The following is a 16,613-nucleotide window of genomic DNA, read 5'->3' on the forward strand; positions in this document are numbered from 1 at the left end:
TTCCTTGCAAGAGAACAAAATGATCTTGCCTGACAATAGAAAAAGTGCGTGCTTTTAGGGATTCTTGTTGCCTTTCAACCATGAATTTCTTTTTTGCCAGTTTCAGGGCTTTTGGAGAAGTGGGAGACAGAAGGACAGGCAGATTAAATATATCCTTTATTTTGAGCAGCTTTCTTCTTATGAGCAACCATTTTCTTTTCTTGGGGAAAACTCACTAAATAACCTTTTAGGGTAATGTGTAAAGTGTATGTGAGCAAGTTTTTCATTCCACAGGTTAACCTATTCAGATTGTTAGGCATATGGTGTTAGCCTACAATGTTGGGTTGAAAATATATTAACCATGATATGTCTTTAAGATGTTAATTGGCCAATGGGTGTGTAAGTGTTCTCATAGCCATAAGAGGAAGCTAGGAACGTAGCTTCTCTCTCTCTCTCTGAATTCACTGATCTCTACTATTACTGTTTTTGCTCTGCTGTTGGTTTACTACTGTTGTAAACCTGAACTGTGTATTGACCTCTGGACCGGTAAGAAGACTTTGTATTTTGGATTGCTACTTGGACTGTTTATTTTTGACTGTGCATTTTTGTTTTTACACCACCTCAAAAGTAAAATACTTTTTGCTTTTACAACTCAGTGTACTCTTGGACTCTTGCTGCTCTCAGTACCCTTTCCTTGTCTGTGCAACTCTTTGGTAGCACAAGGAGACCTCTGCACAACAAATTCCTTAATACAGATGACCATTTAGTTGAATTATGTGTGTGAGAGAGCATCCCTGTGACAACCCCCCCCCCAGTATGCAGTAATCCGTACAAGCAACCTCAGGCTTTTTTCTCTTATGATTTTTGAATGCAGTCCATCAGAGGAATACTGCTAAGAAGTAATCAACAGTATTCGTGAATGGGCACCTCTTATATTTTGTCAGGGATTTAAAAATTGTAGGCAGCTGCACAAACTAATCTTGAAAAAGACAAGAGTGTTCTCAATTGACCCATAGCACATAAATGATGAATAACCATTTGTTTCATGGACAACTTTGCCTGCCATTTTGCTGCTAGGCAAAATGCAAATAGAAAACTAGATCTAATTAAACACAAATGCTACAAGAAATTTTAAAATTTTAAAAACAAACCCACCAAGAAAGAAACCAACAATACAGTGAACAACAGAATTATAATTATATAATTCTGCAGAAAGGTTTTGGGAGGGATATTAAGGGATATGGGCCACATGATCAGGAAGGTTTTGATGTGTTTGAGCAACCTGGTGGAACTAGGTTAACATACGACCGACAAACTTTGCTGGCATGGCAAGTTTCTAGCTGTTTCAGAACTGTTGGTGAGACCGTTAAAAGTCGTTGGTGCTGTTTGAAATTGTTCTGCCAGCAGCAAGATCTGACTGTTGGCCCAGCGATGCATTCTATTGCAAATCAGGGCTGGTGGAAGAGTCAGGATCAGAAAAAGAAAAGGAGGCGAGGTTGTCGTGCAGGAATATAAGCTAATTTGAGAGCTAATCCACATAGTGCTCCATTTCCATCTGTCCTGTTTGCCATCGTTTGCTCCCTAGAGACTAAAATGGACGATCTGAAATTTGACCTGGCCACGAACAAGGAGTGTATACCCTTTGAGAGCTGCAGGCAATGAAATTTCATTTTGATGTATGCCAATTGGTGTACATTCAAAGTGACAATAAAGTTGTTGTTGTTATTACCAGGGACCAGTTCTGTGGAGAGGTTTTTCCGTGGACTTTTGTGTGCTGCCTGCATCCCACGGATGGGTCTTTGCTTGTTTGTGTGGACAGGTTGCTGGCATGCCGTGGCCCGGTACCGGTCCATGGACTGGGGTTTAGGGACCCCTGCTGTAGGCCTCAATCTGCTTCTCCTCTGCCCAACCCAGGGACTTAATAGGACTCAGCCTGCTCCTCACTCACCTTCAAGGTTCAGCAGCACCCAGCTTGCCTTCCTGTTTATTTGCAGAGCAGCCTGGCTGATGCAATGAGAGGCTCAGCTTTCTTACAGAGGCGGTCAACCTCATGTCATTTCTGCTGTTCTCCTAGCAAGTACCGTAGTATTCCCTGCCAGACTGCAGGGTGATCCATTTTTTTAAAGAGGCTCCAATTGTTTGTGGAGTTTGTGGCATCCCCTTAAAAAAACAGGTAGTCCTTGACTTACAACCATTTGCTCAGGGATGGTTCAAAGTTACCACAGCACCAAAAAAATGACTTGTGACCGGTTTTCCCACTTACAACCATTGCAACATCCCCATGGCCATATAATCAAAATTTGGGTGCTTGGCAACTGGCACGTATTTACGACAGTTGCACTGTCCCAAAGTCATGTGATCATCATTTGTAACTTTCCCAGCAGCTTCTGACTGGCAACGAAGGAAGACAGATTCATTTAACAATCCCATGACTCACTTAACAAGTGTAGCAAAAAAGGTCCTAACATGGGGCACAACTCACTTAACTGTTTTGCTTAGCAACAGAAATTTTGGACTCAGTTGTGGTTGTAAGCTAAGGACTACCTGTACCTGCTTGCAGAACAGCATATACATTGATCTTCTGGAAAAACACACCTATTATTAAATACAGTGGTACTTTGGCACTGGTTAATTGGTTCTGGGAGATGCGATGAGTACCAAAGATGATAAGTATCAAATTTTTCCCATAAGGAATAGAATGAGGAAACTAACACCAGTTCTAGCTTGCGCGTTGAGTACCAGAAAAATGACAAGTATCAGGACAACATTTTCTTGTCAAAATGTGTTCAAGTACCAAATTTGACGAGTTTCAAAACAATTGAGTACCTAGGTACCACTGTATATGTTTCAATGATCTTTCAAAAGGCTAAAAAAAATCCGAGCTCTAATAGACAATGTAAACAGGGAAATAATTTTTCTGCTATACTTACCAATTTGGATATTTGGGAGCTGGGGTGAAACCGTTAAGAGAGTTGTGCTAGTTCCATTTTCTAGCTAAGTGACAGGAAGAGTAATAATCCATTTACCAATCTTTTGGAAGACTAATCAAACTGTGTCCTAAAACAGACTGGCTGGCAGGTTGGTAAAGCGGATGATGACCTGGCAGAACCTAGCAATTTTCTGAATGTAACCTCCCTCACCCTGCATTCCTCCCCTACCTCACCAATCTTTCACCTGGGCTACTTCTGAACATTGGTCAACTTCCAGCCTAAATCCTACAAGTTGTCTGTTAATAAGGTAGCAATTTTTGCACCAATGTACATCATTTCAGTCCTGCTTATGCTAAACTTACATTCATTACCTTAACACTGCTTCCCCAGGCTGCTTAGTTACATTTTGAAACTTTTTTGCATTGTAAACCTGTTGATAATTTTGGAGTCAATTGCAAACCTGGTCATCTCTCATCTTCCAGGCAGTTGAAACAATACTGTCCCATTGTAGAACAGTGGCTTTCATTCTTTCATAATATACGCCAGCCATTTATCCTATTTTCTATTTTATGTTCTTTTACCAATCCATGAGACAAGCCTTTTTTATTCAGTGACTCCAATAAGGAATTTCATCAAAAGGCACCACACCGTAGAAATAAAACATCACTTATAACCCCTGGCACTCCCAATGTAGGTTTAAAGTGAGAAAACTTAAAATTTTGCTAAAGCTATGGCTTGATGCTTCAACTAAAGTATGGCTTTGGATAATTTATTTGGCATAGACCTTAAGTTGATCAGCCTGCCGTTTTTTTCAGATTACACCTCCTACACTCAAGTCCTTTTTAAAAACCAGTCTTGTATTGGCTGCTTTCCAGCATTCTGGTACAAAGACATCTGAAAGCATACAGAATATCTTTTTGTTAGCAGAGGTGTCTCTTGATCAAGAGCCTTTCCACAAATAGTAAAGAATAACTGTAAAAGCACTACATGAACAGCTGGATACAATAGTATGTGAAACATCAGGAACTTAAAAGAAATGGAGAAACTTGCATTTGCAGATAAAACAGAAAGAAACTGAGAGGGCCAGGATCTCAGATGAGAAACAAATAATATTGATGTTTTTTTTGGGGGGGTTGTTATTTTTTTGAGGCGGGATGCCTTTAAATATAAAACAAGTAGGCAGCTTTTGTCTTGAAGAAACGGCTTGCATTTTTCAGAGCAGACACAAGGCAAGCATGAAGAAGAATATCTCTTTCCCTGGGATGAAAGGAAAACCACAGCAATAAAGAGAAGGGGACAAGATTTATTTTGTAGATTTTTTTTCTTTCTGCAAGCAAAACCGCTTTGATATAAAATGAGTCCAATGATACAAAGCTATCATCCACTCAAGCAAAAGAAAACCTCACATTACAATGAATGCAGGTTATGCTGACGTTCTAATGCTAGTGTAAACCCCACCCCGGAACCAAGATTGTTTCTGCCGTCTTTTAAAGCAACAGCACACTGAAAACCATGGGACTATATTGCAATCTTTATGAATTTACTGAAAGAAATTGCTTAATTGATATAATGGCAAAAAAGAACTGTTGTCTTCACATTGTTGTTTAAGTTTCGGTCACATGTCATTAACGTCCATGTTGTTAGTTCAAAATATATTATTTAGGTTTTTGTCATTTGTATGAAGATCAGGTTCTGAGGTATCCTTTAACTGTAAATGTTGAAGCAACAGGCCAGGCGGATGTATGATGCAAAGAGTTAGCGGTAACAGCTTTTAGTGACTTCTCTATATGTTACTGCAAACAACTGTTAGTTTACATTAAAAAAATGTTCTCCTATTCACATAAAATATGGCATAAACAAAAGTCGACAAAACCTATACACATAAAATAACAAGACTGATACACAAATAAGGCCATCTGCAAAATTAAAAATCCAACTCTCGTCATATTTCACAATAATTTCTACAGGATAATTTACATCTTAGAAACTTAAATAGTTAACGCACAGGAGAAAAGAAAATACTTTTGAGGAGCCAACTGCATTATCTCTTGGAGGACTTGTCTAATTTGCTGACCGGCAATCGTTTTTGGGGAGTTGGAATTTTGGAAAGCTTTCCCGAGGCGGACCGAGAATTCGGTCGGGGTGTGGGTCTGATCGGGGTATGAACAGTTTCTGACAGGTCTGAGCACACGGACTGGATTTCTGAAATGTCGAAGTCAGAGGCATCGCTGCCCCGGCGGCTGCTTGCTCTACTCCCGGCTTTACTTCCGGCACGACTTCCAGGCCTGCTTGGTGTTTTTCTAGTTTCTGCAAGACAAAATGAAAGACATCCACGGTTAGTGGAACAGAGAGCAAACGGAGGCTGCCTCTGAAGGAGGGCCTTCTCACATACTTGAAACCTGACTCAAGGTAAAGGCAACTGGCTCCTTCTACCGCTTCCTAGCATTCCAGGCTGAAAAGACAGGTCTTGATTATAAGAAGATTTATATAGTGGTTGAAAACAAAGAGAGACTGAGTTACAGACTGAAGGCTAAGGAGAGACAGATACTTTCAACTTCTGCAAGTGGGATGTCCACAAGGATGCGCGTGGCCCATCCCAGCAAATCCAATACTCACCTGCAAAGTGTGCTCGGGCTCTTGTGGCTGCTGTTGAAATTAGGCCATTATTTTCTCCAGAATGAAAAACTTTCCCAGAAAGGTATCCTGGAAGTCTAAGTTTACTCCCTTGTATTGGCGTTCCCTGTGGGATATAAGAGTACCGAGTGAAGCATGGGCATTGAACGGGGCTGAACTTGGAACTCTACCAGATCACAAGAAAAATGCTTTGCCCGAAATTGACCGGATACTTTAAAAGCAGGTCAACAGGAAAACAAACAGAGACTGTATTTATGGCTGCCTTCTTGAGGTAGAGACTTGTCTGTTGTTGTCTGCGCAGTGTAGCAAGCTACTGTATACACTGATGGGACTACAGCATATATGTATACTGGTCATTATACAGCATATGGTATCTGAACAAATAAACCTTACATGTCAAGATATATATTGTATATAGTTACCAATTTAGGATCAGATTTCAGAGAAGTGGATTACAGCCCTTGAAAGCTCATAGTGTATTTATGTATATTATTGTTTATGGTGCAGCTGTGGTTTTTTTTTCCTGTCACAAACCACCATATAGCTGCATAACTGAGCCCGTAAGATGGAAGACTGGAGGTTTCAAAAGTCCTTCAGAGAAACCCTCTGAGCCTTTACAACCTGGGCCCACTTCTTTACATGGAGTAGCCCCTTAATAATGTGTATGTCCTGCATATGGCCCAAAGACCGGAGAATCACGTGACCCTGGGGATACGGCACTGGTCCTAAGTGTGAAAACAGCCATGGGTTACCCGTTTTCAGTCACGATGTAACTTTGAATGGTCTCTAAACGAATGGTTGTTAAGTCGAGGACTACCTGTACTAATAAATATGGATAAACATAGCACCTTTCAGATTTATTTCTAGTGAACGTATTTAATTAACATCTACAAAAACGCCAATACATTTCATTGGATCAAGACTTATATATATTGAAATCAGTGGGACCTGATTAATTGTGAATGACTTAAAAGTTGCATTGATATTAATGGGTTTACTCTAAAAATGATTAGGCTGCAGATACTGTCCATGAACAGTAATTAAAATAATCTGAAATGTTATTTTTTATGGAGGAAAAATAGTTCCACTGTCCACCAGCAGGCATCACATTATGTTCTGGCCAGTGTAACTCAAAAGACTGTAAAAATTGAAATCCCCATCCCCTCCAACACGCTGCTGCTGCTGTTGGTGGTGGTGCAAAACCTTGTACACGGGGTCATGACATAATGTACCATCTGTGTCTTTCTGCTTGGAGAACGAAAAGAAGTTGAACTATGTACAACATTCTTAGTGTCTATGTATAAAAAGTGTTGGACCGTGATTTCATAAACTCTCTTCTTAATGTTCAGCATCAAGAAGCAAGATGCCTAAATTGATGGAATTCAAAGGAACCTTCTTGTCTTTTAGTGAAGGAATAAATAGAAGCCAGACTTCCTAATATGGACCCCAGGCTAAATAAATCACGGAAACTTCTTCCATGGTTTATTTAAACACTCCAGTTGATAGAAGGATGTACAGTATTTTGTTCATTTGTATTCCAAAGTATTATGGCTTAATGTGACGTGAATATAACAATATTGAAGGTGATGTAAATACTTTTCAATGTAACAATGTCACAATTTAATGCTCAATTTCACCAATGTTTAGAATTCTTAATTTTTGCAGCATCCCTCTTCTGTCCTGAGTACAAAATTCAACTTAGTTTGTCAGTAATAGTGGTAATATTTGCCAATAAAAGCTTTCCAAAGAGTTCAATCTGCCGAAGTAAGTTTTTTGTTATAGTTAGCTATTGGCTAAGAACAGGACTAAATAGAATGGAGTACAGGTATTCCTCAATTTATGACCATAGTTGGGACCAGAATTTTCAAGTAGCCATTAAGTGAGTTGTGCTGGATCTTAGGACCTTTTCGCCAGAGTTGCTAAGTGAATCACTGCAGTTAAGTGAATCAATCATGTGGCTGACAAGCCGGCTTCTCCCACTGACTTTACTTGGCAGAAGCCAGCTGGGAAGGTCACAAATGGCGATCGCAAATGATGCTGTGATGCTGCAACTGCTGTGAGTGCATGCTGGTTGCCAAGTGACTGAACTTTTAGCATGTGAACCATGGGGATGTTGCCCTGGTTGCAAGCGTGAGGAGTGGTTGAAAGTCACTTATTTCAGAGCCACTGTAATTTCGAACGGTTGCTAAAAGTCAACGACACCGCCTGCATTTAAAAACTGACAATAATTCATACTCCATATAGTTTTATACTTAAATAGCAGAAGTAATCTGGTATTTTTTTTCTGTTCTAATTGCTGTAATACTGTATACAGAAATATGATTATTGTATGAGATTCTATTTAGTAGAAATTAAATGGTTTAAAGTAATATATTCTACCTAATTTGAAGTACGTAATTATTTAAATCCCTAACACATTTCAGTCACTAAAGAGCCAAAATGAGATCCTTCTTCAACATGCCTTTTGGTAAATCAAGAACTGTTGGCAGATGAACAGCCACTCATTCAGTTCCCACTCATCACTATCAGAGCAAAAAACGGGGAATTGTGGATTTCCTCCCCATTCTTGTTCCCCTTTGGAATGATACAACTGAGATGGAAAATTTCATGTTGTACGAACAAAGACTCTTTGTATCCCATGTGTCCATTCATGGCATGCCACTCCAATTCACTTAGTGTTATAGCAAGAGCTCCTGGGAATTGAAACATTACCCTGCAGGCAAATCCTTTTTTCTGGAGTGACACACTAACAATAATCTCCCAAATTGGTGCCACGTAATGATTATAAATCCTGTAATGTGCATTCAGCAGAAAGAGGATGCGAGTTAATTTCCAGCTCATCAGGAGAGTGTCAGGTTGAGGAAGGATAGCCGGAGGCCAGTTAAGGATATGCAAGATTTGAGGCTAAAACACCTCAAATTTAAATTTATCACTGCACATTTTAGAGTTTTGCAAATTATATTGTTAATAGATTTTACCAGGCATTTTTTAATTTAATAAACTTCCTGACTTAAACCTAAGTGTCGGATAGGTTAAATTACATGAAGACCATAACTAAACAATGAGCAAAATAACATTAGACTGCAAGCTAATTTATGAATAAGGGCCAATTAGTCTTTATATCAATGATATAATCAAATAAAATTATATTTAACTTACTGTCAACATAGGAATGAAGATATGTTATTTGTGTGTAAGTGTCTGTTAACAAAGATTTTATATAGAAATCTATAAATTTCACTTGTATAAAATAGATTTATCATTCTGACAAGGACTACATGCTCAACAAGGCCCAAATAGGAGTCAAACAAACTTCAAACAATTGATTAATTTACAAGTTTAAAAAAGAGAAAAATACAAAATTGATGGACAGAAGAGTGAAAACAAATACGAGCGCATTAATATGGAAGGTGCAGCACAGTTGATAAGGAATGGAAATTACTGTTAGCTAACAGGATAGTTTTAGTGAAGGAAATATGGTTAGACTAAAAAAAAATCTGTCCATTACTGTACCTCTGTGGATGATACTTGATATTCAGAGCACTCTGATGGCTTACAAGGAGATGACGTTTTGCTGTTTATCAACCATGGTTTACCATAGTTGCGTGTTAAAAGATGGGGTGTCTGTGTGAAACAATGGCAAATCACAATATGAAGAACAGTTGTTGGAAAACAATGTCATGAAATGGAACAGTCAGGTTATGAAGAAGGAATCTCACAGTAAAAGTCCAAAACAAAACATCAAAACCGAGCAGGACCAAGTGATGACAAGCATTCTGTATGAAAAAAAGGATTATGTGTGTTTTCTAAAATGCAGTGGTGGTGGTGGTGGTGGGGAGGGGAGGGGGGGTCAATGTTTTTCTCCTTGAACAACTTGGTTTTGTGGTCTAATTGGCTTACATGTTTTTTCCCAGTCTTGCATGACCGCTGCATATTGTAAGGCAGGGGAGAGGAGGAAACAACAAAAAACGTGGTTAGTGTCTTTGGAAGAAAAAAAATAACTAAAATCTCCCTATTGGTTTTAGGGCAGCTTTACTGCTTTTAACTGCTGTTGGTTGGGCTCAGTCCTATTAAGTAACATTAAAGATTGTTGTAATGTATATCAAGTGCATCAAAGATTACTCAAACTGTACCTTGGGTGTACTAGCAGCAAGAGCTGAAACTGGAGTTCCTTGGGCAGGTTGATTGGATACAGACATGGATCTGTTGGGAGAAGCGCCCCTTGAAGAAGGCCGTGATCTACGTCCTCTTGATCGGAAGGCAGCCATACTTTGGGAAGGTCCATCTGCTAACATGAACTTCTCTCGGAGCTCCATGTTTGTCCTTCCTTTTGCTACGGTGAGTAAAAACGATAAATTAGGTATCTGATCATTTGCCTCCCCTTCCTCTTCCACACCATTGCCTTGCCAAGTCTCAACAAATAAGCCAAACAAGTCAAACACATTAGTAATGTGTTTGAAAAGTGTTCACTGGTAAAATGTGCGCATCTAATGTTCTAGGCCAGCAAAGATGAACCATGGTCAACATAAATCAGCATGATAATGGAATGGCTCAACATGCTATTTGGTTACTGAGGCACAGACACAACCTGAGGACCCACTCAACTAATGCTACTGCTTCTTGGGTGATTCAGAAACAGATGTTGGCTATGATAAGCAGACAAGAGAGAGAGAGCAAAGGATAAACCGTATTAATTCTAAACTAGAAATCATACAGTTTGGCAACATGCAACGCAAATAGAAACTCCCAAACTCTAAGGAAGGGTTTGGATGTTAAATACCAACAGAATGCTGTTATAATATGAAAGAACAGCGCACAAGGATCAGACACGTAAACATGTTTAGTGTTTGATGCCTCTCTGGGTTAGCAGCAATGGCTTTTGAGACACTTTCTCAAAGTCATTATTTAAATTTAGAGGCAAGCTCTCAAGCACCAGCCCAATGCAGCAAGGGTTAAGCTAAAGACTGTAATACGTGAAGCATTTGGTTAAAACAGATTTTGATATATATTGAAGCAGAGCGAGAAGAAAATTGAAAAGAAAATAAGAACAGGAGAGACAAAGAGAGGGATTTGCCCACCTATAGTAGGCTGAGTGGTAATTGAAGAGTTTGATTCCGAACGTAACATTTTACTCCCATGATGATGAACTAGAAAAAATGACACAGGACATGGGTCATATTAAAAAGAAAATTGTTAGCAGGAGAAGAATCAATCACAGCAGATATGCAAGAGACTCAAAGCTGAAGAGCAAGAAAGAGAATCTGATGCAACTTTTTGCTAGCTCTTCCTAACCAAGATCAAGCCTCCCAGGAAATAATAAAGACTCCTAGAATGATTTCAAGAGCAAATACTTCCAATGCCATCTGTGATAAAAAACAAAAACAACACTTCTCTGTCAAAATGAAGAAATGTAACAACAACAAAAAAAGGAATGGGACAAACCATGCCAACCTGAAAAAGAAGACAAAATATCACACAGTATTTAAATCATCACTACTATTCACATTTTATCTTTCTAAACACAGGGCTGTGTTTTGTTTTGTTTTTATTATAGATTTTCAGAAGATTGAAATCTTGTTCCTCTCCTCCTTAAGTGAGCTCAGTCTTAAAAATTCTATTCTTTTTGGAAATAAATTTCAGTTATTTATTTGTTAATTTATTTTCAATCTTTTCTCCAGGAGTTCCAATTGCCTTACAAAGCACTCCCTCCCCAAAGCACTTTTTTTTTCTGCAACAGCAACCCTATGAGTATGAATGGGTTGAGAGTGGCTGGCCTAAAGTCACCCAGGGAGTTTCTGTGGCTGAGGATGGACTTGAACTCGAGTCTCTTCAGTTAACTAGATCATGCTTGGCTAGTCTGGACTATTGTGGATGAAATACCTCATCATAACTTTGCAAAACTCTTTTTGGAAAATTAAAAAAATCAATTTTAGATTCCTATTCAGGGATATTGAAATTTATTTCAGCGAACCACAAAACAAAAAAACATTCAAAACTTTCCATACTTCTATACACTGGTATTTAAAAGAATTTTTATTCTTGCAAGGTGAAGCTTGCTTACGACAACACAAAATACAGTACGATAGGAATCCCTCTCTTGAGTTGTATGGAAAAATGAAGAAAATCTGGTTGTGTTACAAAATATCAGTGTTCAGTCCAAAAAATGAGCATAGTGTCTCCTTATTCAACCCCTATTTGTAGAAGCTGCCAGCTGCTTCAAAAACTAGAATGCCTTTGTTAGCCTGAGTAGTAGCTGCTAATTTGGATAGTAGTAGCAGCTGAGTAGTAGCTGCTAATTTGGATAGTAGTAGCAGCTGAGTAGTAGCTGCTAATTTGGATAGTAGTAGCAGCTGCTAATTCCCCATGCTGGCTGGGGAATTCTGAGAGATGAAGTCCACAAGTCTTAAAGTGGCCAAGTTTGAGGACCCCTGGTTTAACCCCTTTGAAACAACTTACTATAGTCTCTCTTTTTCCTTTCTGGTCATTTCTTCCTGCCACCTCACCAAATGTCTACTTCCTCCTTTCTCTCTTCTTCCTTTCCCCACGCAACAATCCCTTGCCCTTATTCTGAGTCTATCTTGTTCCCTCCACCCTGTCTTTTCTTTCTGCTGGAAAAAAAAGGAGGATGTGTACACAGAAATGTTAAGTTTTGGCAGGAGAGAGTGGTTTGTAAATAGAGATGAAGACTCATTTTGTAATCTGAGGACGATCCATTAATGTTGTAAAATAAGTTTTAAGTCCTGATGTTCTTAGCATGTTCCATATGGGCAATAATACGCTAATTGGCAAGTCAGGCTCCAGGTTAGAGATCACAGCTTGTATAGAACAACATGAACCGATTTGGGAATAAAACACTGCTTGTGTTGTGGCACTGGCCAAAATACGTCAAATTGATTTGCAATTCGTGGAACAGAAAATACATGCAATGGTAATTCACATTCTCAGTAGAGAATAACATAGCTACAATCTAGCTACAATTGCTTATGGACATTCCCATTTTCCTTGTCAAGCTAAGGAGGTAAAGCCTGGGAAAAAGAAATGTTACCTGTAAAAGTCCAACTGAGAATAGTGACAACAAAAGGCCAAACAAGTGCTGAAAATTCTTGTCTCTATCAAGGAGGTAAGGACTCTAATACCCCATCTTAGTACTATCATCATCCCATTTTAGTGCCGTCCAGAAATGTGAGGTCTTTTATTCTTCTGCTTATTGTGAGAATTCAGAAAAATAAACTCTGCTCCTCCCAGCTCTAAAGTCAAATTAGATTCTTAGAAAGGAGAAAAGGGGAAATAAATAATATATGAAGTAGAGTAACAGCTTTCTTTCTTTACTGAAGGCAGGGCTTTTTTTCTAAAAAAAAAAAAAGGTGCCGGAACTCCCATCTTGGCGGGCGCATTCATTCTTAAGAATTGTTTAATTTAAAGTGGTTTATTGTAATAGATGGTTATAGATTCAAAAGTTTTCAAGAGTATTTACAAAAGATACTATTTTTTCTAGCATCAGCTAAATTAGACATATTACATTGAGAAAAATGTTTATTTCTTTCCTTATTGATTTATTGATTTCATTGAAGAGATGTTAACATAGGAAATAGATTATTTTGTTATCTAATTTTACCCTCCAAAAGACAGGAGCAGATGAAAAATGTGAGGTTCATTTCTGTTGGCTTTTTTGAATTAGCTGTTTTAGATTCTAAAAGTTTAGTTCCTAAAGAAGTAACCTTGTAAATAATTTTAATGTCATCTAGTGCAGGGTAGGCAAACCTGGCTCTTTTATGACTCAAGGACTTCAACTCCCAGAATTCCTGAGCCAGCATGGCTCAGCTTGGAAACCTCTCTCTTTCCCCTCAGCGTGGCTGGCTGAGGATTTCTGGGAGTTGAAGTCCACGGGTCATAAAAAAGAGCCAAGATTGCAATAGGCTTTCCAAAGCCAATAGAGGCAGTTGGTTGTTTTTTTTTGCAAAAAAAAAAAAAAGGTGCCGGAATGCCATTCTGAGCATTCTATGACAAAAAAAGCCCTGACTGAAGGTATATCTTCAGTACGGGTAGTCCTCAATTAACGACCACTGCTAAAGCAAGGAAGTTGGTGAGTCATGCCTGATTTTATGGATCTTAAAGCAAATCATGCCGTTGTTAGGTGAATCATACGGTCATTAAGGAAACCCAGTTTTCCCCACTGATTTTGATTGTTGTAAGCCAGGTGGCTCAGTGGGTTAGGTGAATCATACGGTCATTAAGGAAACCCAGTTTTCCCCACTGATTTTGATTGTTGTAAGCCAGGTGGCTCAGTGGGTTAGGACACTGAGCTTGTCGATCAGAAGGTCGGCAGTTTGGCGGGTCGAATCCTGAGTGCCGCGTAACAGAGTGAGCGCCTGTTACTCGTCCCAGCTTCTGCCAACCTAGCAGTTCGAAAGCACCTAAAAATGCAAGTAGAAAATAGGGACCACTACGGTGGGAAGGTAACAGCGTTCCGTGCGCCTTTGGCATCTAGTCATGCTGGCCACATGACCACGGAGACGTCCTCAGACATGCACTGGCTCTTCGGCTTTGAAACGGAGATGAGCACCGGCCCCTAGAGTCAGAAATGACTAGCACGCATGTGCGGGGGAACCTTTACCTTTACCTTTAAGCCAGGTGGGAAGATCACAAATGGCGGTTATTGCAACTTTCATAAATATGTGCCGGTTCACAAGTGCCCAGCTTTTGATCACGTGTCCGTGGGGATGTTATAACAGTTGTAAATGCAAGAACTGCTCGAAAGTCACCTTTCTGAGCGCCACTGTAAGTCTGAACAGTCCCTGAATGAATGTTTGTCAGTCAAGGACCACCTGTAGCTTGTGAGCACATAAGTGGTGGTATCTTAGCCAAAAGGAGGGTTCCACGATTATCCTAGAATGCCATACCCACCCTCTACCTGGCATTATCCATGTTATCTGCCTTGCAGACATAGAAATCCAAAACATTTGAAGACCATTTGTCTGCTCACCTCTGCCCCAGACTGTTCGGTATGCAGTGCTTTTACATATTAATATGTGTAAAAGTATAGCTTTATAAGTGAATTAGGATTGAATGACGCTATCGAATTAAGACACAAGTAGCGAGTGTGACGTCCAAGCTATTTTTATTACGTACCTCTGCAGGGATCGTTTTTCACCAAGAACTCATCTAGGGCCATCCAACCACCTCCAACACGAACCATAACGGTGCTCCGCAGGATACGGACGAGACGAAGCTGCTGGGAATCACCAAACTGTGCCGAAGGAAGGAAAATAAGCTAAAGCTTTCCTATATATTCTAAACGGCAATGTTTCTCCAGGCTAAGCAGGTGAAAATTAGCCACAGATAGATTGCTTTAAATCATTAGTAGAATTATTACCCAAGATATTTTCATTAAGCATAAGATGATCAAAGCTGTTGTCAGATTGAATGCATTAGCCCACAAGCTAGCAATGAGATTGGGGTGGAGTGAGGTAGAAGCGGAACACAAAGATCAAATGCTGGTTTCATTTTACACAAAATTTGCAAAAAATCATGTAATTGTTTCTTATATTTCTTTCAAAGGAGAAAAAAATACTAAGGGAAATATAATATTCTTACATCATACAACTTGGTCCTTTGTTACAAAAACTCTCCCTGAGCTTTCCTGACAGAAATAATTAAAAATAAAATGGAGAAAACTCAAAATGTTTTGTCCTGGGAAAGAAGAAAAGTAATTTTACTCATGACATGAAGCTCCATTCACTTTCTTGCTTTCAGGAAAGCCTTCCCCTTTGTATAGCTAATGTATTGCATGGTACGATTCAGTTACCTTTTCTTCTTTTGTAGATTTTCTCATAACTGGGAGGTAAACAGCTTATGATTTCTCTCTTCTCCTACCTACTATTTGCACTGCTATGTTCTGATCACATGTCCTGCTACTATTTCAGATAATTGTATTTAATCTATCTTTCTATTCTTTTTTTTAAAAAAAATTGTTAAAGGTTCAATAAAACCCGTTACATATCTACCATTCCTCAGTGACTGTATCTACTTGAAAGCTTCCTTTTTCATACAGCAACCACAAAAGCGTTAATAGTTTTGCTACTGGTGTTGCCCACCTGTTAGTATTAATGTAAACTAAGCAGACAACCAAGCAAAGAAATTTAAAAAAAACCATGAAGGCAGGAGTTGGTTGTCCTCAAAGATCAAAATGAAAACCTCTCCAGACTGATGGACTGCAGAAGTGTTAGGACTACAACAATACAATTCAATTCAAGTAAGCATATGTAACAGGAATATGTAAATCAGCTTGGTCAGAACTGAATCATCAGTTCTGATAGCTGAACTCATTTGATGCTTTGATTGTCCAAATCAATTCTGAAGAAACAGCTTTTGTATAAACCTTCCGAGTCAAATACTCGATTTGGAGATTTAATTCAATCAGCGTTAGTTCTCCAAATCAAAGGTTTGAAACACCTAATGTGTAATTCCATATGAATTCAAACATTTATTTAGAGAAGTGTGCTTAGGTATAATATTAAAATAAATAAAAATATTTTTTCTTCATCCCTGATTTAAGTAATCATGAAACTTACTACTTTATGCTTAAGCATATATAGAAGTTTTATCTATTGTATGAGTCTAGTTTTTACTCAGCTCCTTTTTTTTCTTGGTCTGCTGTAATAAGGAATAATTTCTTATCATGTCCAAACAAGGAAACAATGGTTAGCAGATCTGGAACATGGCAGGTAGCCAACTTAGCTGAACTTGTTATTCAAAATCTTAATAGTCTCCTGGTTGAGTCTCAACAGAGAATCCAAGGCTTCCGTTTTATTTATTACAGCACATCAGGAAAGGAAAACGAAGAAAAAAGAGCTGCGGGAGCACCTCATGACATGAAACCAATGCAGAATTATTTGTATTGGGCCAATAGGCAAAAGGACACTGTTTTGTCATTTTGGGATCATAATGGCCAGGTGCAGACCCCTATGTTATGGGAACACTGAATGAGCATTGTAAAGCCAAAGGCTGTTCCAATCTAGAGATTTGTACTGTACTTTTAAGCTCCCTACTAGAGGAAGAACATACTTCCCA

General features: G+C 38.9%; 1 protein-coding gene across 1 annotated transcript in view; it reads right to left on the reverse strand.

Annotated features, from left to right (window-relative positions):
• Nucleotides 1-4,198: 4,198 nt before the first annotated feature.
• The window catches only part of DST (dystonin), a 315,143-nt gene continuing 302,728 nt past the window's right edge, over nt 4,199-16,613 (reverse strand). The window contains exons 90-94 of the mRNA XM_081346025.1: nt 14,673-14,790; nt 9,677-9,876; nt 9,057-9,167; nt 5,526-5,649; nt 4,199-5,216 (exon numbers count right to left, since the gene is read on the reverse strand). Of these exons, the coding sequence (XP_081202151.1) occupies nt 4,951-5,216; nt 5,526-5,649; nt 9,057-9,167; nt 9,677-9,876; nt 14,673-14,790 (819 nt within the window). The 3' untranslated portion in view covers nt 4,199-4,950. The remainder of the gene's footprint in view (nt 5,217-5,525; nt 5,650-9,056; nt 9,168-9,676; nt 9,877-14,672; nt 14,791-16,613) is intronic.

This window comes from Vipera berus, assembly GCF_964194415.1.
Source record: "Vipera berus genome assembly, chromosome: 1".
NCBI lineage: Eukaryota > Metazoa > Chordata > Lepidosauria > Squamata > Viperidae > Vipera > Vipera berus.